Genomic DNA, 21,814 nt, shown 5'->3' on the forward strand with positions numbered 1-21,814 from the left:
ACTGGGACTCCAATGGCTTGTGGTGGCAACAGCTGGGAGAGCTTTGCCTCCTGGAAGAGGAGCAAATGGAGCCTTTTCAGTAATTCAGTCACATCGGAATGCCACTTCCTCTTCCTGATGTGCTTTTAATGCAGAGCATCTTGATGTTTGTGCAGGTGAAGGAACAGTGAATCTCAAATGGTCCCATGCAAAAAAATGCAAACACTGCTGTGGTTAGCTTTCCATTTCACGTGACAGGGACAGTATGTTTGCAAAGCAGCACAACTTATTTTCTGCAGATCTCATCTCCTTTCTCCTAAGGCTGTGGAACCTTGGGCATTGCATTCCCCGAGAGGCCCCAGCTCTGGCAGCCCTACATTACTGCACATAGTTGTGGCTTTGTTTGCATTAACAATGTGGGATCTTCTCCTTCGCTTGCTGAGCAGTGGCCCCAAGCAGTGCTAGCCAACTGGGCAGTGGAGGCAAAGTCTCCAAAAGGTGTCTAGCTCCAAGCTGAAGCATCAGTGGGTAACTTGTGATCTCTGACTGATCTCGATATCACTCGGTCTGTGGCTGTGAAGGTCTCAGCACTCTTCTGCAGAGAGCTGGACAGCCTTTTCACTTAGGAAATCTCCAGAGGAGGTATGGGGAGCTTTTAGCAGTCACCCCATAGCTGAAATCACCTTTCCATACCTTCTTTCCATTTCTAACCACCAACAGGACTGACCACAGGCTTGGAAATGCCTGTGGAGGTTTTTTTTTTTTTTTTTTTTTTCCCCTTTTCTATTTTCCTCCAGGAAGGGAAGGCTGCTTAAGCCTCTTAATTCAATACCACTGAACGAATGCTTTAATTCTCCACTGGTCCCTGACTCCAATGAAAGGATGGCTGTGCTGCAGCCAGCATGCTGCTGCGTGCCGGGGCTGCTGGCCACGGCAGCCGCCTCTCAGTATCCAGCAGGGACGCAGGGATCAGCCTGTGGGGCACGAGACACCGCACAGGGACAAGAGGCTGAGATTTTTGGTTTTGCACACGGGGGATGCACAAACAGGTTTGCTAACACAGCAGCAGTGGCTGAACGGAAGAGGAAACGCTAACTCTAAAATGCTCATCCTAATTTTAGTGCCACCATGAAATCACAAAAACATCGGACAGTTAGTGAGGCTGCTAGAGAGCATCCCCAAGATGTTAGAATTGTACCCAGCAGGTACGTCCAACATCTGGCTTGATAGCCCCCCTCCCCTCCGCCCGCCTCTGAGGCAGTGTGGTCTGTGAATTGTTGTGCCTGGTGGCTTACAGCTCTGGCCAGCGGGTGGTGGATGAGCCCCTGCATAACTGAGCCCTGGGGATGGCAGAGCAGCCGGGGGAAGTCTGCAATTAGTTGGGCAACAAACATCTCCTGGGGAGACCTGACCCCAGGGCCACCGATGTGTGGCGGGATGTGTGGCGGCCGTCGGTCGGAGCTGTGATCTGGATGTGCCTCGTCCCACGCCCACACCGTGCTCTGTTTCAGAACGCTCTGAGAAGCGCAGCAGTGCAGCCAGATCTGAGCCTCACACACGCTCTTACTGTGCACCAGGCACGCTTCTGGCTCCGTCCCGTGCTTCTTCATTCAAACGCAGTGCAACCAGCGCGCAGCACGCCCTGCAGGATCCTGCCGCGTCTTGCTGATCTCTCGATAGCTTGCTCAAGAAAGCCACCTCCTGTTCTGCAAGCTTCAACACCGTGTAATGGAAAAATGTAGAAGCGGGGCCCAGCTGTGCGTCACCAGCTGCCTTGGCAACCTCCACCCGCGCTCAGCTCGGCCATAGGCACGCGGGGCTGTCTGTCTGGTGCTGCGATGGGACGCAGTGCTCAGCATCCCCCCGGCCCTTCGCAGGGCGGCGAGGGAGAACAAGGAAATACCAGGGCTTGCTCGTGTCACTGGAGCCCGCTAACACAGCGGGAATTCAGGAGCTCTGCAAGGAATTCCTTCAGTCTTCAAAGAAGGGGCAGAAGCATCTGGCACTTGGCCATTGCGCTTCTATCAGTACAGGAAAAACGCTGAATTTCTTCAACACTGCTGCAGCATTTCCCATTTGTAGGTTAACAATGTGTAGTTTTGCTGTATGGCACCAAATGTCAGTGAAGAACAAGGACCTATTTATGTTGCTTTGTAGTAAAGCTTAAGCTTTACTTGCAAGCTCTACTGAAAGCAACCGGAAGCTGTGAGCTCTGTGGGTGCCTGCTGAGACCTCCAAAAAACGCTTCCTGAGCCGAATGGAAAGTGCACCAGGTTGCCACCATGCCGGCAGGCTTGCTCTCTGTGGGGGCAGGAGGATGGGAATCAGGTGCAGGCGTTGGGCATGGGCCCTTTGAGGCACTGGGGATGCTCAGCTATTGATTGCACTCAGCGTTTTTGTTTCTCGTTGCTGTTGAATGGAGATGCTAGCGGGCTTCTGCACTCAACAGACCCTCTCCTGGACTTCTCCAGCAGCCCTGCAGGGTGAAGTCCTGGCCATTAGCTGCTTGCTGTCTCCAAATCACCCCACTTACGTGGAGAGGAGTTTCCTTTTTGTCTTCTTGTCTTTCAAAAAAAACTAAAAATAGCTTGTCGGAGATCTAGTGACTAAGTCCTTCAAGTGCTGCTGAAGTAAACAAACAACAAAGTGTCTGAGGGAAGAAGATGACTAAATTTTTCTACCTCCTCTTCTGCTTCCTTCACCCTCAGAGCTAAACATAGTCTCCTTCAGCAGGAGGATTTGCTGCTGCCCACAGTGTCAGCCTCGCAGATATGGGCTTGCAGAGCGCCGGTCGTATGGAGAACCAGGCACCTTCCCTACATTCGTTTCTCTTCTCGCTCACTCTTCCCCCAAGAGAAAATATATTTAGAAATGCTAAGACACAATGAGCTAAACTCTATCTTTGTTCCACCCACGTTTATAATGGGTTCATTGTATCGCATCCGCCAGCGCCTTTGTGATTATATGGCTAGATATAACAGCCTCCTACCCTTCACTTTCTTGTCCTTATTTGGACCAGAAAATGGCTCGAGCCTTTTCTTCAATTTGATAGGGCTGTTCTGGGAAAGACTATTTGGATTTTAACGCGAAACCCATGATTTCTGCTTCTTGAAAGGATGTCACAGCTTATTGGAGGGAAGCTCCTTTTTGCTAAACCGGTGCTCAGAGGCTGGTGCTGGAGTTATGTGCTTAAAACACCACGCCATGCCGTGTGCCTGGCTTCTGCTGCTCACCTCAAATACAGCCTCTTTCAAGAGAAGTGTTTATTTTAGAAACTACTTCGCTTAAAAAAAAAAAGAAAAAGAAAAAGAAAAAGACAAATGTGTATTTTCAGATCTCACTCTTTAAATGAGGAATCTGAATTGGCCGGGCCACCCCTGGGTGTGCTGCGTGCAGCCAGCATGGTGCCAGCACCGCTGTGCTGCTCGGACCCTCTCTTCCCACACCCCAGGACGTGGATGACAGTGTGCGGGAGGCAGTCTTCTACTCATTTAGAATCATAGGACATCCCAAACTGGAAGGGACCCATAAGCACCATTAAGTCCAGCTGCTCTGAGACTCTCTGTCCCTCATCCCAGCACTCCTTCCACGTGCCTGTGCCAGCCTCAGCCCTACAGGGTGGCACGTAGTCCTGAGCATGGTGCTGTTTGAGGATCAGCATGGTTCTTCTTCATTATTTTAGGACTTTACCACTGAAATCTTCTTTTTCTCCCCCTGCGCCAGCCCTGTATGTTGGCACGTGGCTGGGCTGGAAAGCCATGGAGCTGTGGCTGAGGCAGGCTGGTGCTCCCAGCACTGCTGTGTCAGCAGGGGCTCCTCCAGCCGCGCAGCACCAGCTTCTCTGACATGAGAGCCAATAAAGTCTACAGAGCACTTTGCTCCGTCAAAGTGCTATCCAAACACAAGGGGCTCCAAGCACAAATGAAAGTGCTAAACTGATTTAAAGGCAAATTAAAAGGTCATTCCTGTTGAACATTCAGCTTTATGGTTTTGTTATGTTTATGAAACTTGTAACTGCTCTTTTAAACCAGCTTTTTACGCTCTGTGTACCCAGTAAATGCAGGCGTGGTTAGGGCTTATGACTAATTTTAAAAAACATATTTATTCTAAGCAAATTAACATAGCCCTCACCGTGACTTTTTCCCTTCCATGTCCCCCTCCTGCAGCCTCCAGCACATAGGCTGCTCTCAGAGCATTGCACTTTTTCATGGCAGAAGGGTGCATTTCCCACTCGCATATTCTGTAATGTGGCATTCGGTCATGGCCACGCAGGGTCAGAGCAGCAAGTGAGCTCCATGAGCAAGCAGAGCAAGGGAGCAGCTGTGGCAATGTTTTTCTGGGAGTTTCTACAACAGAAAAGCTCACATCTAAAAGCTGGGCCTCTGGCATCCAGCCTCTCCTGCAGACTGCATCGTTAATGTTTCATCACGGAGCATTGGTTTTGCAGAATCTTGCTTGTCCGTCACCTGTGCTTGTGGACAGTATGCTCCCAGAGCTTTGTATTTATAGCATCTATATTGATGCCCTCAGTGCTGATCCCCATGTGGATAGCTCTGGCGGCCACCATGGCACTAGAAGTCTGAGGCTGCCCTGCTTGTTCATAAGGGAGGCTGAAGAGAAGGGGGATCAGTCTTCATGCCTTACCATGTGCTGGTGAGGCTCTTAAGCTGGGGGAAATCTCTCCAAACCACCCTTTATTTTTGGTGTTGCTTTGGGCATCCCAGCTCACTTCACAGCACATGTCAAGGAGCAGGCTGGTTTCATCCCAGGCTGTTCTGGGTCACATTCAGAAGCAGATAAGAATAAACTGGACTAAAAAAGCACAAGTATTAGAAGCGCCTTTGTTCTGCATATGGATGCTGCTCTGTGTTTGGTGCTTCAGTCCCAAATTCCTCTAAGCAGACTGGGAATGCAGTGTCATGGTGTAAATCCCTGAAAACTTGCCTTCAAATTGTAGGAGAGCGTGTTTGGCAGCTGGCACCCAGGGAGGGTTCCCTGACTTGTGCCATGCTGCTCTCTCAGCCGGACGCTCGACCCGCTGCCCGGCCGTGGGCCTGCTTTGTGCTGCTGGTGAGCATTTTGATCACTGGCTGCCTTTTAAAAGTGATCTGCTTGCTGGAGAAGCAGCAGCAAGGGACTTTTCTAGCAGTCCACCAGAAGTGAACAACTGTTTCTGTTTCCCTTGAATTCTCTAAGCCGAAAATGGCTTAACAAATGTAACTTCTATGTACCCAATGAGTAACAAAGACATTTCCAGAGACCTGGATCAGTTCCCGCGCAGGAAAGTAGGCTGGACTAATGCGTACAATTAATAATTCATCCAGCTTTACTGGAAAGCCAGTTGCGACTGATCCGTGCTAGGAAGATTTTGCCTTGATTGAAGGGGAGGCTGCTAATTGGGAAGGAACACTCGCAGAGACAACCGCAGCTCCAGTGCCACTTCTGCCTTTCTCCCACCCGATGCTTTGGCACTGCCTCTGCTCAGCCCCCGGCGCGTGCCCATGCATCACTGTGCACTGCGAGTGAGCAGGGGGAGGCTGCGGCCGTCCCCGCACGTCGGGTGCTGCTGCCGGTCCCACAGCTACGGAGCTTCCTCCTATTGTCAGAGGGAAGGCCGCGTCCAAGCACCACGGACACCCATCTGGGCTTTCTCCTCTCCAGAATCATAAGCAGGAAGGGGGAGCCTGCAACGAGCTCCTGTTTTTTCCAATAGGCTGGAATAATTTTCGATGATCCCAGCAGATGTTCCTGGCTTCCCTGCGTACTGGCCAAGGCTCCTCTGTCACTCGTGCTAATCTCTCGCAGATGGCAGAGAAGGCAGCAACTTTGGCCACATTGGTGTGGATGTGGGCGGTTTGCATCGGAAGAAGACTGCATAAGACATGGGGCTGGCTGGGCTCCCCTCCCAAAAGGCTGCCCAGCAGCAGAGCACAGCCTGAGCTCCGTGTTCGCGACCTGGAGCACATCATGAGTGGTTTTGGCAGGGATCCCGCGTGCAGGGGGCACGGAGGAGGCACCCGGCAGCGTACAGGTCCCTGCCTGCCATGCCCTGTGCCCTCTGCCTCCAGCGCCCCGCACAGTGAGCAGAGCTGGCCTCCTTGCCTCCCCGATGGAACTTTTCCCAGTGAAGGGAAACAATCATCACTAGGGAAACCTTAACTACTTTCAAAAGACGAAAAGAAAACACATTCATTCTTTTAAACATGGAAAACGAAATGGCTTCCTTTCCCTTGGCTGTGTGCATGTGGCCCTGAGCAAGCCGACACAGAGTGAACTCTGTGGGCAAACGCTCCCCCACTTATTTATTTATTGCAGAGGAGGCCTCTCCAGTGCAAAGTCTGCTCTCTTCAGCTGCTTGAGTTGCTGCTTGTCAAACCACAAGGCTGTGGACACAAGGAGCAGCTCACCAGCCCAGCTCAGGAGCGAGGCATCCCCCGGGCCTCACCAAAGCCCCTTTCTGAGGAGGCAGCCGGCGCTCAGCTGCAAGTTCCCATTTTGGAAGGGGTGGATGTGAAAACAAAGATCAGTGAGGCCCTGCTGTCTGCTCTCAGTTTTCCTGTCTTCTGCTCCTCATTTATTGCAGGATCTTCCTGGGAGAAAGGGATGAAATTCTTGTCTAACTGTTCATGTAACGCTGCTTCCTCTCTTCCCTGCTCCAGCTGCATGACCTTGACTCCAGCGGTGCACGCTGTAGTTAATAAAAAGGATCCATCTCCAGCTATTTCTAGGAATGTTCAGTCCTGACAAACCATAGGAAGTCATAATTGGTTGGATACTAGGAACAATTTCTTCTTAGAAAGAGCAGTGAGGCACTGGCAGAGGCTGCTCAGGAGGTGGTGGGGTCACTGTCTCTGGAGGTGTTCAAGGAATGTGGAGATGTGGCACTGAGGGACATGGTCAGTGGGCATGGTGGGGTGGGTTGGTGCTTGGACACGATGATCTTAGTGGTCTTTTCCAATCCTGATGATTCTGTGATAATTCCAGCAGTTGAAATTGTTTTCTGCCCATCTCTCTGGCTCGGTGCATGGAAGGGCAAAGCACCCTCAGCTCCCCATAGCACCAACCAAACCCTGTGCTGAGAAGGGGAAGGGAGTGGCCAGAAAAGCGCATCTCCCCGAGCAGGCACGAGAGGAAAGCCATCTGCCAGAGGGAAAATGTGCAGCGAGCACTGAGCTCATCAGTCACTTTTTTTGTTTAATCTAATTAAACACAACGTATCCTCTGACCTTCGGGGTTGGCCTGAGTTCTCCCATGTTGTTCTTTCCGTATAAAGCTCTATTGACAGACGGGGAAAGCCTGGCGTTTGCCTTAAGCTTCAGATAAGCAAAGTTAAACACAGAGAAGATAAAATTGTTTTCCCAGCACTCCTCTCCTCTCCCCTTGCCTAGCTGTGGGTGCTGGCGGGGAGGGCTCAGCTCCTCTGGCCCTGCTCACCATGCCGCAGCTGACATGAGATGGTGAGGGGCTGGGAGAAGGCAGAGGCAGGAGTTGGCTCTGCCAGGTGCTCAGCTTCATTTCCACGTGGCAGACGATGGGCGCGAATGGTGCTGCTTCTCACCACGTTTATTTTCAGAGTCACTAAATTGCAGCGTGGCAGCCGATCGATCGGCATGTGCTGATGTTCAAAAAGGTTTTACATAAGAAGTGTCAAACTGCATCAGACACTTTCTGCATATCCCCTGCTTGTCTAGGTTACATGCAGCTGCTGTAAGAGCTCAATTGGTCAGCACAGTTTTGTGAGTTTTTGGGGAGGGGAAGCAGCTGGGGGCTGGAATTTGGGGAGAGCGGGGCGTTTGGATGCCACAAGCAGCTGTAGGCGATGTATGTGTATGGCTGCAGTGTCAATGGTTGAGCACTCCCTTTGCATCCTAACAGAGCGGGCACAGTGGGAGACCCCTGTTCACCGAGTGCTCTCGGTTCAGATCAGAACCATCTTCTGCAGCTTTGCTTTCTTCAGACGTAGCCCCACGGCCCTGCCAGAGCCTGCAAGTCAGTGAGGCTTCAGCATCTCTTTCTCAGCCCTCTGTACTTGGCCTGACTTTTGAGCCAAGATCCTGTGTGTGTGTGTGATGCTGCCGAAAACGTGGTCCTTAGCCACAGCCCTAAAACTTGGGTTGGAAATGTCTAACCAAAGGCATGTGTGAGCCAAGCACTTCTCTGCTTGGGCAGCCCTAGCGAAGTGGGACCAGTGGTTGCACTGCTCTGGAGGGCTCTTGGCTTCATTCTGCCTGCGTCTTGATGTGCATCAAGGTTTTAGCTGCAGAGCTGTAGCCCCCCAAAAAACAAAATCTTGGCCTGGGGAGTTGCATTGCCTTGGCTGGTTTCCTGGGACTGAGGGCCTTACAGAGCTGCTCTAGGGTAGCAGGACACCTTCTCTTTGTTTCAGACAAGGTGGGTTGTGCTTGTCTGGGGTCCAGACTCCCTTGGAGGTTTTTCCTCCCTCATTTTTCATGACATCAGTCAGGACTTGATGTTACTATTTTAAAAACAAAAAGAGGGACCCCCCCCCCCAGCTTCCCTCCTGCTCTCTGCCAAGAGGAGAACAAAGAACAGCTACAGTACACCAGTTCTGGCACAGTGCTTGGAAATAAAAACATCCATCCTCATGTCAGGTAGGGAATTGCCCTGCCAAGGCCAGCAAGCTGTGCTGCCAAGCAGACCTGCTATGCGGAGGGGTCTGGGCGCAGGGGATGCCCGGTGTCACCCCTTGTGGCACAGAGCTCCATGTCAAGCTGCTGCACTCCCATACTGGTGCAAGCATGTGCTGGGATGCTCCCGGTCCCTGGCAGCAGTCCGGGGGAAGGGCCAGCTTCACCTCCTGGCTGGGAACAGGGAAAGGGCTTTGCTCCCCACTTCTAGCCCCTTACCTGCTCTGTGCAGTGCCCTGCTGCCTCAGGGCTGGGGTGTAGTGCCATGTAACTCAGTGGAGTTTCCACACTGCAGACACTGACATCCTTGTCTGGCTCCTTCCTATCCTTTTAAACATGTCAGCAGTTCCCAGCATAGATTCCTGCTCTGTGAGCTCACTCCAGACAAATATCCAAGCTACAAGTTGGGGCTGCTGGCTCTTCTCTGCCTGTCTGCAAAGTGTTACTGGAATGGAGGCCAGCTCTCCAAACACAAGGAAGATATTACTGGGGCTTTCTGGAAGGCTCCCTCACATGCATTAGGAGTGGAGCAAGTGAGGATAATTTATCTGTGGACTTCCAGCTGAACCCAGTAGCTCCTTGTGGCCAGGATAAAAATTATTTGTCTCCTCTTCTACAAGAAGGCATTCTTCCATTGTCGCTGCCTTTTGTTAGCAGTGTGTTCCCCAGAACAATCCAGGGAAAACCTCTCCCCAGGAAGGAGCACGCCTTCAAGAGAGGCTTTCATATATCCAACGACACTCTCACTGAAGTAATGTAAATAGTTTTGTGCAATCCATCTGGCAAAGAACACAACACGTCAGGAAGAAATTCTTCTCCAAAACGTGGTCACTGATCAGCCAAAGCCGGCAGGTCAGACATGGGCATGTTGCAAACCTGATAAAGCAGCTGTCCTTCAGTGGGGAGCAAAAAATGCCTTAGTGAGCTTTTGTGCACGTGAGCATCTCTTCCTAGCCACTGGGTCTGGAGCGAAGCTTTTTGCCCCTCGAGGAACCTTGGGCTCCCTTCCCCACTCCGTCTGTGTGATCTGCTGCAGCAATGCATTCCCGAAGATGGGCAAATGTCCTCACAGTGTTGGGATATGGGGGAGTGAAGACAAGGTGATGCATATGGCTGGGCTGTCATCATCAGAAGCAGCCAGCTGGAAGAAAGGCTGCCCACTTTACAGAAGTTACTCGTGATTTTTGAATGTAGTGCTGAGGCCCAGTGACTCTGCCTTGGCGCAGGGTGATGGGAAAAGAGCAGATTCTCTATTTGCTTTCCATTCTGTGCTGGCTCCGGTGCCTCCTGCTCTGTCCAAGACAGCCACATGCTGCCTGGAGTGACTTTATGGACAGCAAAAGCTTAAAACATTGCATTCACCTTCACAATTTTTTTTTCCCTTAGAGCAAATCATGGCGGAAGATCAAGAACATGGTGCACTGGTCCCCGTTTGTGATGTCCTTCAAGAAGAAGTACCCCTGGATCCAGCTCGCAGGACATGCAGGTAGAGAGCAATGGGAGTGCCGGGCGCTCTTTTGGGCATGGAGATGCTTCTGATGTGTTGGGCTGCCCCTCTTGTTTCGGGGAGGCCCCTTGCCACCCCACACCCAGATTTAGTGCCACACGGTCACTTGTCACCCTCAGGTAGTTTCAAGGCAGCAGCCAACGGCAGGATACTGAAGAAGCACTGTGAATCAGAGCAGCGCTGCCTTGACCGCCTGATGAACGATGTCCTGAAGCCCTACGTTCCTGCCTACCACGGGGATGTCATGAAGGACGGGGAGCGATACAACCAGATGGAAGATCTGCTGGCTGAGTTTGACTCCCCCTGCGTTATGGACTGCAAGATGGGGGTCAGGTGAGTGACTCTGGGGCACCGCTTGGGTTCTGAGATACTGAAAACAGAGGGTGAAACCCTCTGAAGCACACAGGTGAGAGTACCACCTCCAGCTAAAGCTAAGCCACAACAGCATGAGGAGAGGGGTGTGAGGAAGCGTGGGCTTGGGAAGGACCTGATAACACAGGTTCAGACCCCCTTACTGGCTTCAGGGTGGCTCAGGTGTGGCAGAGATGCTTGCACTGCTGGATAAGTTGATAGTTTCTGTGGGAGGGAGGAATGTTTTTTTTTTTCTCCTCCCAAACACTCAATGTGAAACTTGACCTGGGGTGTCAGGCAGCGGGGAGGCAAGGAATACTTCCCACCGGAGGGCGTGGAGAGGAAGGCAGGCTGCACGTACCGCGCTGCCGTGGGGGCAAGACAGGACCCACTGTGGACAAGGAGACAACATCTGTGCCAGGAGAAGACCTACCAGTCTCTGGTCATCCCCAAAGGAAGCTTTGTCAGACTTAAGGCCTGGTTATGGGTCAAGCCTGGAGCAATGCCAGGGACCAAACTGTACGTGAAGGTTATCTGTTGCTCTGATCAAGGAAATCTAGCTTTCTGAGCAGTATAAGCAACATTTCTGAGAACACTGATTCTCTGTTCTGCTGTTTTATTCTGCCTGCCCCAAAGTCATGGGTTTGGTGATGTCAGCTCAAGCCTTTTTATCTGCAGTGTTTCTCAAAGGGACTGCTGCCCTGAGGATGGCTACTCTGTGATCATATGCCTCCTCTGAGAGAAACATCAGAAATACACAAACTTCATTCCGTGGGCTGCCCAGCATCCTCCCCTTGTATTTTGTAAACTGCATGTTCCTTGGCCGAGATTTTATTGCAAGCAGCCTGCGGAGAGGGCTCAGCCCTTCTGCAGAGCTGTGCATGGCGTGCGGAAGGTGAAGTTTAGCTACAGGGGAAAGGAGGGGACAGACAGGGTCTCTCCTGAGTTGTTTTGGTGGGACATCTCTCCCGTCTTGGCAAGATGTTTGCAGAGAGTCTGGGCACCAGCTGGTCTCAGCGGAGGCATCCCTGGGAGCTGCAAGAGGAGGTAGGTAGTGGCATATTGCTGCTGAAGGAAGTCTTGTTTTCTGGAGGAAGGTTTCCTGCCTGCCAGAGTGAAGAAAATCTCAGTCAGTGAGTTCTGGGACACGGAGCTGCTCCTCCGGAGGATGCATAAAAGCAAGCTCTTTGTGCACTCCCCTGCAGCCTCTTTCCTTCCCTAAATCCAGCTGCATCCTGGGGTCCTGAGGGTGATGGCCCCACGCTGTGGGCGCATGCAAGGTATAGCCTCCCTTGTCATTGCTAGGCTGGCTTTAGTTCCTTGGTAAGGATCAGGTGTTGATGATGGGATGCTAATTACAGCAGGATTATAGCTCTGAGGTGCAAACTGGATCATAGAATCATAGAAAGGTTTGGAATAAACCTTCTAAGATGATCTGTAAAGATGTTCATAGCCCTGTGGCCCTGCTAATGTCTCCCCATCTCCTTACAGAACATACTTGGAGGAAGAGCTGATAAAGGCCCGGAAGAAGCCGAGCCTGAGGAAGGACATGTACCAGAAGATGATTGAGGTGGACCCCGATGCTCCCACCGAGGAGGAGAACGTGCTGCGGGCAGTCACCAAGCCCCGCTACATGCAGTGGAGGGAGACCATCAGCTCCACTGCCACGCTGGGCTTCAGGATTGAGGGGATAAAGGTGAGGCTGCCCCGCGGGTGCACAGCCAGGGGGAAGAGGTGCCAGGGCCTTTTGGTAACCACCCGCAGTAGCATGCACACATAGAGCAGGCTGGTGGCGGGACAGCGTCACATCGGGGTCGCTGACCAGGCACCTGGCTGTGCTCTTCTGAAAGCACAGCTGAGCTCAGGGCATCAATGAAAGGTGACAGTTTTAACCATAATTCTGTTAAATCAGCCACTCTGTTGTTTTCCCTGCAGCTGGGCAATGCCTTCACTCTGAGCTACCATGCATATTTCTGGAGATGCATTTCATGGCCAGCAGAGCTCATTTCATTCATCTCTAACGTGACCATGCTCTCACGCCCAAGGAGCTGCTCTGGGGCTCAGCCCTTGCAGTGTTTCTCAGCAGGCAGCAACCCAAGGAGCACCTGCCTGCCCTGTGCTTGGGCTGCTCCCTGCAGCAGCTCTCTTCAGGGCCTGCAGTGGGTCAGGCAGCTCTTTGTCACCATCCCCAGCCCTCAAAATCCCTGTTCTGCTGCAGACATCTGCAAGCACGCCACAAGCCGCTCCAGCCTACCCTTTGCCTAGTTCCCATTACTGGTGCTTATTATAAAACTGCAGCTATATAAAACGGGAGTGGGCCAGTTGGAGCCAAGGCTCATGTGCGCTCTTTCTTCTCCCTGCTTACATGCTATAATCAAGAATATCTGCCTATTTATAGGCCAACTTGATATATCCCTGGCCTCCAGTGGTGCTTCTCAGTCTGTGCTTTGGGGACGTTTTTGGACTTTATAGCAAAAACAGGTCATATATGAAACACTTGAAATGAAAAATTAAAAAAAGGAACAACCCAAACCAACAAATCCTGTTCCCACACAGGCCAGAAAATGCTGTAGAGGGACATAAAAGCCAGGGCTGAAGGGGGAGAGTTGCACCCTGCTTTAGTCAGCTGTAAGAGAGCTGCAGCACGATGTTGGCAATGGATTTTTTCCAAGCAGTGAGACAGCCCTTTAATTTTAAAATGTTGGAAAGTGCTGACCTCCAGGAGTAATCCTGCCACCACTGCTGGGGGCTGGCTAATTTGATCAAGGTTCTAATTACTGTAATTCTCCTCAAATCCCTTGGCTTCTGGCTTATATTCCCCTAAGCTAAAACATTAGCAGTTTGTGCTCATTTGTGGGTGTTGGAGCCAGGTGAGTCGTGCTACATTGCTGCATCTCCTCTGTTCTGCGGACATTCAACCACAAATCTCCCCCTGCTTTCTTTCCTGCTGAGGGAGAAGTGGGGGTGAACGCATCACTTACGGCCTGATGCTGATGAGGGAGGCATGTTCTGAGCCAGCAGCTGGGTGCCTGCAGAAGGGACCAGGTCTGGTCCTGGGGGCATGGGCTGGAGGGGGCACAGCAGGAGGAGGGGAGCGGCAGCAGAATGACTACAGCATGGGCAGTACAGGGCTGGCAGTGAGGACGGGGACAGGGATGGGGAGACTCTGCCAGCTGAGTTCCCACTTCCCAGGTGACCTCGAGGTTATGGTTCTTCTTCTCCAAAATGGAAATCTTCCTCTGCAAAATTTAGTTAGTGCCACTTACTTAACTTTCTGGAGTTATGAACAGGAGCTATTAACAACGTTAATGTGTTAAAAGAAGTACAGATGATCCCTCTTGACCCAGTTTGAGCTTTCTGGAGAGTTACTCTCCACAAAAAAAAATATTGTTCAAGTTCCTACTGTGACCTGAGAGTTGTTCACTGCTTCCCACAGCAAGGCCATGGTCGGCTACTGCTGCAGAAACATTTCTGGGGCCATTGGTGGGGGCTGATAACAGCTCTTAAGTACCCGTGCCTGTCATATCCCAGCCAGGCAACTTGTGAGCCCCTCGGCCAGTGGTGCCGGTGGCCAGTGGCCAAACTCAGCCCCGTCCCAGTGCTCCCGACACCAACTGGACTTGCTGGCAGGGAAAGCGGCCATAGCTCTTATCAGCCCCCTCACACTTGTGCTATGTGGAAGCCAGCCCCCACGGGGCTCAGACACCTGGAAATGTCACTCCAGTCATCGGCCCTGTGGCAGCAGCATCTGGCTGGCCAAGGAAGCCGTGGGAGGGAGGAGACTGTGGGAGCAGCGTTACGGGCAGCCTGCTTGGCTTTCGCGAACCCTAGATTGCCTTATCAGAGAGGCCATATGCAGTTTGCATTATTTTTATGAGCACTTAGAAGTCCATCTCCTTTCTGGGACGCTTTGTGGAAAAAGTCGTGCTCCTTACGTGTGGAATTCATGCCGTGGCACTCCTACAGACTGATGTCTATCATCCCCCTGGGAGAGGGTGGGCTGACGTTGGAGCCGCCACATCAGGATTCACGTGACGGATGTATGGCAGCGCTGTCCACTTCCCCTATGCGTCGTGTGCGTGCTCAGCGAGTCCTCATGCACGCGTGGCTGCGGCCAAAGCCAGGTAGTGAGAGCCCAGCATATGTGGCCCACAGGCAGGATAGTTGCTAGGGCAGGAGGTCCTGAATGGCACACGGGTTCTGCTCTTGGTGCTGGGCTCGCCTTGCCCAGCCTGTGCTCTGCTCCTTCATCCTTATTCGTCTTCCTCGGATCATTCCTACGGGATGTTTTTTTGGCCTCTGTCTCCTCACTCCACTGCCCACACCCTGCGTGGGGACACACGTGGCCGCTGAAACGCTCATCCCCTCCCCCGACTGCCTCCCTGCCCATCCCGCTCACAGCTCTGCTTTCCTTTCCAGAAGGAGGATGGCACTGTGAACCGGGACTTCAAGAAGACACGGACAAAGGAACAGGTCACAGAGGCCTTCAGGGAGTTCACTAGGGGGAACCGCAACGTTCTGGTGAGCAGGAGATGCTGCGGGAGCTGCAGGGAGAGGGTTCCTCTGGTGGCTGCTCTGCAGCTCAGGGAAGCTCTCTAAAAGGAGAGATGGGGAAGAGAAACCCCATCCTGACGTGAGGGTGGGGGGAGGGCAGCAAAAGGCTGGAAGGTGGCACGTGTTTGCTGCAGTGGCACCAACCAGGTCAAAGGCCACTGAGAATGCTCAGTATTCAGCCCCCAAACCCACTGCAGAGGCTCTGTCCCCCGATTCCTGGGGCTGAGGGCAGACCCCAGCCTCGCTTTTGGCCTGAGATGTGACAGGGCCAGGACTGCTGCCCAGCAGGGTGGGCTTCCCCACGTGGTTGGAAGCCCTGGGCACAAGCACCACATTGTCCAGAGAGTAATAGATCTGGCTGTAAACAATTTATACAGGCTACGTGAAATATCCTGTTTGACAAAGGACTTCCATTTTAAGTTGTACTATGTAAAGCCTACAGATGAATTGCTGCAGCTGCAGTGGCCCTGGGTACTGCCTCCTTCAGACCTGTGCATTTGCTTTGGAAGTAGTTACCCAGTAATTATTCCTGGATCTGCAAATTAGGTTACCAGTGCATCATGCACTGGCTCGGGACAGGGCTCTTTGGTCAAACCTTTGCCACCCTAGGTCTCCCCACACAGTGAGAACAAGTGAGTTGCATTGCATTGCCCAGGTACCTGCTGTGCATGCTCTGTGCCCATTCTTTCTGTCTCAGCCTTGGAGATGAATTACCTGAGGGGCCTTCCAGCAGCACACGGGGGTGCTTGTACCAGGTTCCTGGGTCTCAATCTGCATGCTGACTGTGTGAAAGAATTCTAGCGTGTGATACTGAATTTGCAGAAGCGCTGATACTGAGCTATAAAAGTATCTTGTGATCCTCAAGTGACGGAGTGATAAAATGGCGAGTGAAAAGAAGTGTTGACCTCCTACAATGAGTGCAAGTGGGAAAAGAAAGCAGCCTGGCAGTGCATGCACAGCAGGGCCTGCTGCATTCCCTCCTCAGGAGCACCATGGGTGCCTCAGGGAAAGTACAGGCTCAGCAAAGCAAATGCTCTCACCTGTGATACATGAGCCATGGGATGTTATAGAGGTGAAAGGGAGAGGTGGATCCCCCAAAAAAGAGGAGACAACATCTCTCGGTACAAATGCACTATCAGAGGGAGGGTTCTGGGAGGGAAGCCCTCTGTCTGCCCTGTGCAGCAGTTTCCCTGCAGGCTCCCCGCAGAGCTGACGGCCTGTTTTCCTTTGTCATTGCAGAACAGTTACCTGAACCGGTTGAAGGGGATCCGTGCCACCCTGGAGACGTCTCCGTTCTTCAAGTGCCACGAGGTAACACGCACGTTCCTTCCTCACATCTCACGTAGGTAGACCTGACTGGTTTTGTCTCAGCTTGTTCAAAGAGAGAGGAGGAGTTGAATTCAGAGGCTATACTTTTCTAGAACTTTGAATTAATTCTAATATCCATATTTTCATACCTGTTGATCTCATGTGGAAACACGGCAGATGACTGATGTAATATTCACGCATTTGATATGGGCTCAAATCTAATAGAAACCAATTTTCATACAGATTAAAAGTGACCTAGGAGGAATTCAAGCTGCTTATGGTTTTATATGACTGGGAAAAGTTCCTAGTGTGAAAGTGTAGAGGTCTTCTGTATAGAAACTCCTGCCTGAGCGCGCAGGTGAGGTACCATGTGGCTGTCAGCTTCTCCATGCCTTCAAACAAGGCTTCATTTTAGCCACGAATTGCAGACCTTCCCCAGACTGTCTTTGCTGAGCCAGCGCACCACGGTCAGCACATTTCCCTGGGAGGACACGAGCACTGGCAGAGTATTTGATGGTGCATCTGGTTAGCAAATTCTGAGAGTGCTTTTCCTTGGCACCTGCTGGGAAGAGAAGTGGCAGGAATGCCTGGATCGAAAGGACCGGGGTGCAGATCCCCCTGCTCGCAGAAAGGCAGCGGGGGAAAGAAACACAGGGAAACACCACTTCTGAGAGCGTCAGGTCAGTTCGGTGATGGAAACAAAATGCTCCCTGAAATGAAGTGCCAGGAGTCCATTTGAAAACACAGAAACAAAACAGCCTTTCAAAGACGTTTTGAAAGCAGCTTGCAAGCCTTAAAAATTACAAAGAAGAGGCATTAACTTTCTGTCCTGCTTCAGGATGAAGTGCAACAGTGGGGCTGCCAGGCTCCTCGCACCCCTGGGGCTGGGGTTCCTGCAGGGAGCTGTGGGAGGATCCAGCCACCCAGGCCAGGCAGCAAAATGTCAGCAAAAGGTTGTCCTTCAGATGCTCTGTTCTGGCCAAGAGACGTCCCTGAGAGCTTCGGGGGAGGATCTGGGTGTGACAGAACAGTGCTTTGGGCAGAATGCTATGCCATCCCCTTGCCCTGGGAGTACACCGTTCCACAGTGATGCGTGTAGGGCTGGTGAGCGCGAGCAGTGCCAGCCAGCTGCCAAGAGCCGGCCTTGGGAAGGCCTCCATTGGAAGGCTGAGGTTCATCTCACTCCTTCCCCAAGGACCTTGCCTCAGTTTCTGAAATTCCATTCTCTCCCTTCTGTGTCCGTGTTTTGCTGACCTTCTTCTCCTGCCAGAAGCAGGGATTGAAGTAAATCGGCCGCTCTGAATACCTGGTTTGCATGTGCAAACACCACTGGCAAAGCACGGATCTTGCTTCTGCTCATGCAAAATCTTGACGTAACCTCTTGCAAATGCAGCCTGAGTTGCCCCCCAGCTGGCTGAGGAGGATATGGCTGGGCCAGTGCACCACTAACTGTCCTCTCTCTGCAGGTAATAGGGAGCTCCCTCCTCTTCATTCATGACAAAAAGGAACAAGCCAAAGTCTGGATGATCGACTTTGGGAAAACCACCCCACTGCCCGAGGGACAAGTTCTCCAGCACAATGTGCCCTGGGTGGAAGGGAACAGAGAGGACGGCTACCTCTGGGGGCTGGACAACCTCATCCAGATCCTGACAGACTTGTCCCAGAGCGAGGACTTGCATTAAAGCCTGCGTCCGACTCTGCCACTACCCAAACCTGCCCCCAACTGACTCTTATGAACTGCACTACAAGACACTTTCCAACCCTTGCCCTTCCAATTTTAAAGCTATACTCTCCCTATTTAAGGTGGTTTTGTTGTGGTTTTGTTTTATTTTAGGGTTCCCCCCCTCACATGTAAATACAAAGCTAACCTGCCAGAACAAATGCTGAACTTGAAACCTTGGCTTCACAGAGTCGGTGGCAGCCTGGGAGGTGTTGGTTAGATGGGCATGTGCTTTCGCCTCTTGTGCAGCTTGGTTTTCAGGAAATCTTCCTCCCAGGTAGCTGTGGATCAGGGGATGCTGCAGCCAGGCTCTGTGGTGCTGCAGGGCCCTCCCTGCTCCAGCTTCAGGGCTTCATCCCAGAAACGCCTCTGGCCATGCCTGGGTCCCTCCCATACACAGGGAGCATGAGCAGGGCTTGGAGATGGTGAAGGGTTCTTGGTGGGGGGTATCCTGTAGCTGCCTTTGCCAGCACCTTTTGCCCTAGGAAACTGTCTGTGCTGAGTCCTTAAGAGTCACTAGAAAGGCAGGTTTGGGTTTTTCTCTTTGTGTTGGAGCCATCCCCCTAGCCCTGAGGAGGCTGCTCCACTGTTGATGAGTTGGCAGGGCCATGTGCCAGGTGCTGGGACGTATCACGACCAGGTGCTGGCCTTGGCACACCCCTGCCTGCAGTGGCATGGGGGTGATGCTCAGAGTTGCGTGTTGGAGATCTGCCTCCAGCTCTCCCCGGCAGGCATTTCCAACCCTCCACAGGGAATAAAGGCTTCATTAGGGCTGCAGGGAGAAAAACAGTATAGAGGATACCACTGAAACCTAAGGCAGCCAACCAGGTTGGCTGCTCTTCTTCTGGTGAACGCTAAGGGCTGTGCTGCCACAGGGGCTGTGCTGCCAGCACCTGCTCCTGGCCCAGGACCTCCCTCCCACCTGCAGCACCTCCAGCATTTCCCTGGGGCCTGTTTCTTGCCCAGCAGGCGGGGGTTAGGGGTGACAGGGACAAGCAGCATTCAAGGTGCCACACCAGTCTTGATCAGCAAAGCAGGGATGGAGGAGGCACCCCTGTGCCTTCCCTTTTTTTTTGCAACGCTTGCCGGCTCTGCTCTCGGCCATGAGCTCCCCAGCCTGCGTCCGGCCTCCCCGCTCCGAGTCCTGTGAAAACAAGCAGTTCCCTATTCAGGGCGGAGGCTATTTTTTGACTTCCTGGAACATTTGAACTAAGCAGCTTGCTCGCATCAGCGCTGGCTCGCTAAAGGTCAGCTATTGACAGGCGGCGGGGCTGAGCTGCAGCCCCAGGCCCCGCTCATCCCTCTGCAGGGGCGATGCTCGGGGGCCACCCCCTGCCACCGCTCCCTGCTGTGGGTCGGTTTCTGGCAGTGACAGTGGGGACCAGGCCATCCAGCCAGCCGTGGCCATGCCCCAGCCTCTGTCCCAAGTATCGAGGTCCCCAAGGTTTGTCTCTGCCCGTATCTCTCCAGACGCGCCACTGGAAATGTCCGCAGTGCTGCAGCTCTTTGTCAGGCTTTCGGGAGCAGCCCACGCAGAAGTGCCTTACAGACTTGCCTCTGCTCCTTTAGTGTCATGGAGAAAAGGTTGGGTTGGTGGGTTTTTTTTTTTTTTAAGTTATATTTATTTCATCCCTTTTTAATTGCACAAAACACTAAAACTTAATGCATGGAATCCCTGTTGTTTTGTTTTTAACTGTCTTTTCAGTTTTTAAACCCTCCCTTTTCCAGCTTTGGACAAAGGGTTTGAACAGATATGCTTAGATATGTACCAGTAATCGCTGTACTTTAGCTCCGAGTTGCTCTTATATATATATATATTAATTTTTAAGCCTGTTTGTAAACCAGATCCCTCACTCCGTGGCTTCCAAAGAAGCGGACTGTTTCTCTCAGATGCCCTTCCTGGAGGCCGGGACGGTTGTCGTCAGCTGCTCCCCACTCCCACCTCCCCTTTGGACCATTGGGTAACTGCTCTGGAACACCAACGCACAGTGCCTGTACCAAACTCCTGTAACGTTCCCAATAAAGGCCTATGGGAAGCAGCCTCTGGTGGCTCTGTGTGTGTGCAGCTCGCAGCAGGGCTGGGTTTGGCGTCGTGGCGAGCACCCAGCCTGGAGAACGGAGCCGGCAGCACCTCTGCTGCACACCGCGGGAGCCCTAAAGCCAACTGCGGGAGGATCTTTGCTTAAGGACGGGAAACCTCTTCGCATCCAAAATAATGTCTAGTAGTACAGAGCGGGCACGGCTCTAACCTCCCCCAGCGGTTCCGTGTTTGCCGCGCTCCTGCAGCGCCGCTGCCGCCCCGTGGTGCTGCGCTGGAACCGCCGCTCCCGGAGCCTCACCTTGCTCTGCGGGGAGCCGAGGGCTTCCCAGGCAGCCTGCAAACGCCCCGAGCTGCACCCCAAAACGCACACAAACCTCGTGGGTCAGCAACGGCGTCTTCAACTCAGTTCTGTAAACACCTCTGCTCGTGCTGCCTGTCTTCAGCTAATTCTCTTCTTAATTATCTAATTAGGTAGCACGTGTGAGAAGGAGCCTCCTATAAATAACACTTGCGGTGAGGCGGTGCTGTGTTCATGGGGCTCCTTTGAGGAGGTGCTTGGCTCTCCCGCGGCCCCGAGCAGAACCCCTGGGGAGTACAGGGATGGTTCTGCAGCCCAAGCAGCGAGGCTTCAGGTAAAAGGCTTCAGTAGCTGCCACGTGAATGCAGCTGACTGTAAATGAAGATGTGGGAAGGCTGGGGGGAATGCCAGCTTCGTGGCTGTGTGAGATCCTGCAAGTTCTTCGCTGAAGCTGCCAAAGCTGGGCTTCCCTTCCTCCTGTGTGTCACAGCAAGCCTGAGTGCAGAGAGCTCTCCTGGCCCTCCCTGCAGGTGAGCTTGGAACCATGAGCACAAGGGGAGGCTGCAGCCAATGCAGAGAGAAAGCCCCAGAGGTGCCTGCAAAGAGATCTAGGCTGCATCTCCCTGGAGGATCCTATACAAGGTAGGAAGAATCTCTGCTAGTTTGTGAAAAATTATGGATTGTAACTTTAGGCTTGTGAGTATTATAATGTGACCATTACATAGGAGGGGAAGGGAGCACTGTACAAGTAGGCATTATATAGGATGGGGGCATAGTGAGCACTATACAAGGGGTGTTATACAAGGTGGGAGAGCAATCCACAGCAGGCCTTATAAGGGGTGGCGAGTGCTATGGGGGTATTATGTGAGAGGTGAGACAAGCACTATTTGTGGAGCACTATATAAGATGGGGAGCAAATGCTACATGGGGTTGTGACATGGAAGGAGCTGCATAGACAGAGATTAGTGCTATGGAGGGAACATTATCTGTGGAAACAAATACTGTATGGGATGGTTTTATATGGGAGTTGAACACTATACAGTGGGTCTTGATACGTAGGGGCATTATAGGGAGAGTGATTTTATGCAGGGTTATGAGAAAACTAGAGACCATTGGAGAGACGAGCTCTTCTTTCAGCCTTCATTTTAAGAGCTAGAAATGTTAAGAATCATAGAATCATTAAAGTTGGATAAAATCTCCAAGATCATCATGTCCAACTGTCCACCCATCCCCAGCATGCCCTCTAACCCATGTCCCTCAGTGCTACATCTCTACCTTTTTTGAACATCTCCAGGGATAGTGACTGTACCAGCTCCCTGCACAGCCAGTTCTAATGCCTCACCACTCCTGAGAAGGAATCTTTGCTAATGCACATTGCCTGCTCTGTGCTCAGGCTGACTTATTTGCA

The 21,814-nt window shown here is 52.3% G+C and overlaps 1 protein-coding gene across 1 annotated transcript in view; it reads left to right on the forward strand.

Annotated features, from left to right (window-relative positions):
- LOC110395321 (inositol-trisphosphate 3-kinase B-like) overlaps window positions 1–20,106 on the forward strand; it is a 51,320-nt gene extending 31,214 nt beyond the window's left edge. Inside the window, exons 3-8 of the mRNA XM_021389515.1 lie at window positions 10,014–10,113; window positions 10,254–10,467; window positions 11,977–12,181; window positions 14,905–15,006; window positions 16,279–16,350; window positions 17,814–20,106. Coding sequence (XP_021245190.1) covers window positions 10,014–10,113; window positions 10,254–10,467; window positions 11,977–12,181; window positions 14,905–15,006; window positions 16,279–16,350; window positions 17,814–18,029 — 909 coding nt within the window. The 3' untranslated portion in view covers window positions 18,030–20,106. The remainder of the gene's footprint in view (window positions 1–10,013; window positions 10,114–10,253; window positions 10,468–11,976; window positions 12,182–14,904; window positions 15,007–16,278; window positions 16,351–17,813) is intronic.

The sequence above is a fragment of the Numida meleagris genome, chromosome 3 (genome assembly GCF_002078875.1).
Source record: "Numida meleagris isolate 19003 breed g44 Domestic line chromosome 3, NumMel1.0, whole genome shotgun sequence".
NCBI classification, from domain to species: Eukaryota; Metazoa; Chordata; class Aves; order Galliformes; family Numididae; genus Numida; species Numida meleagris.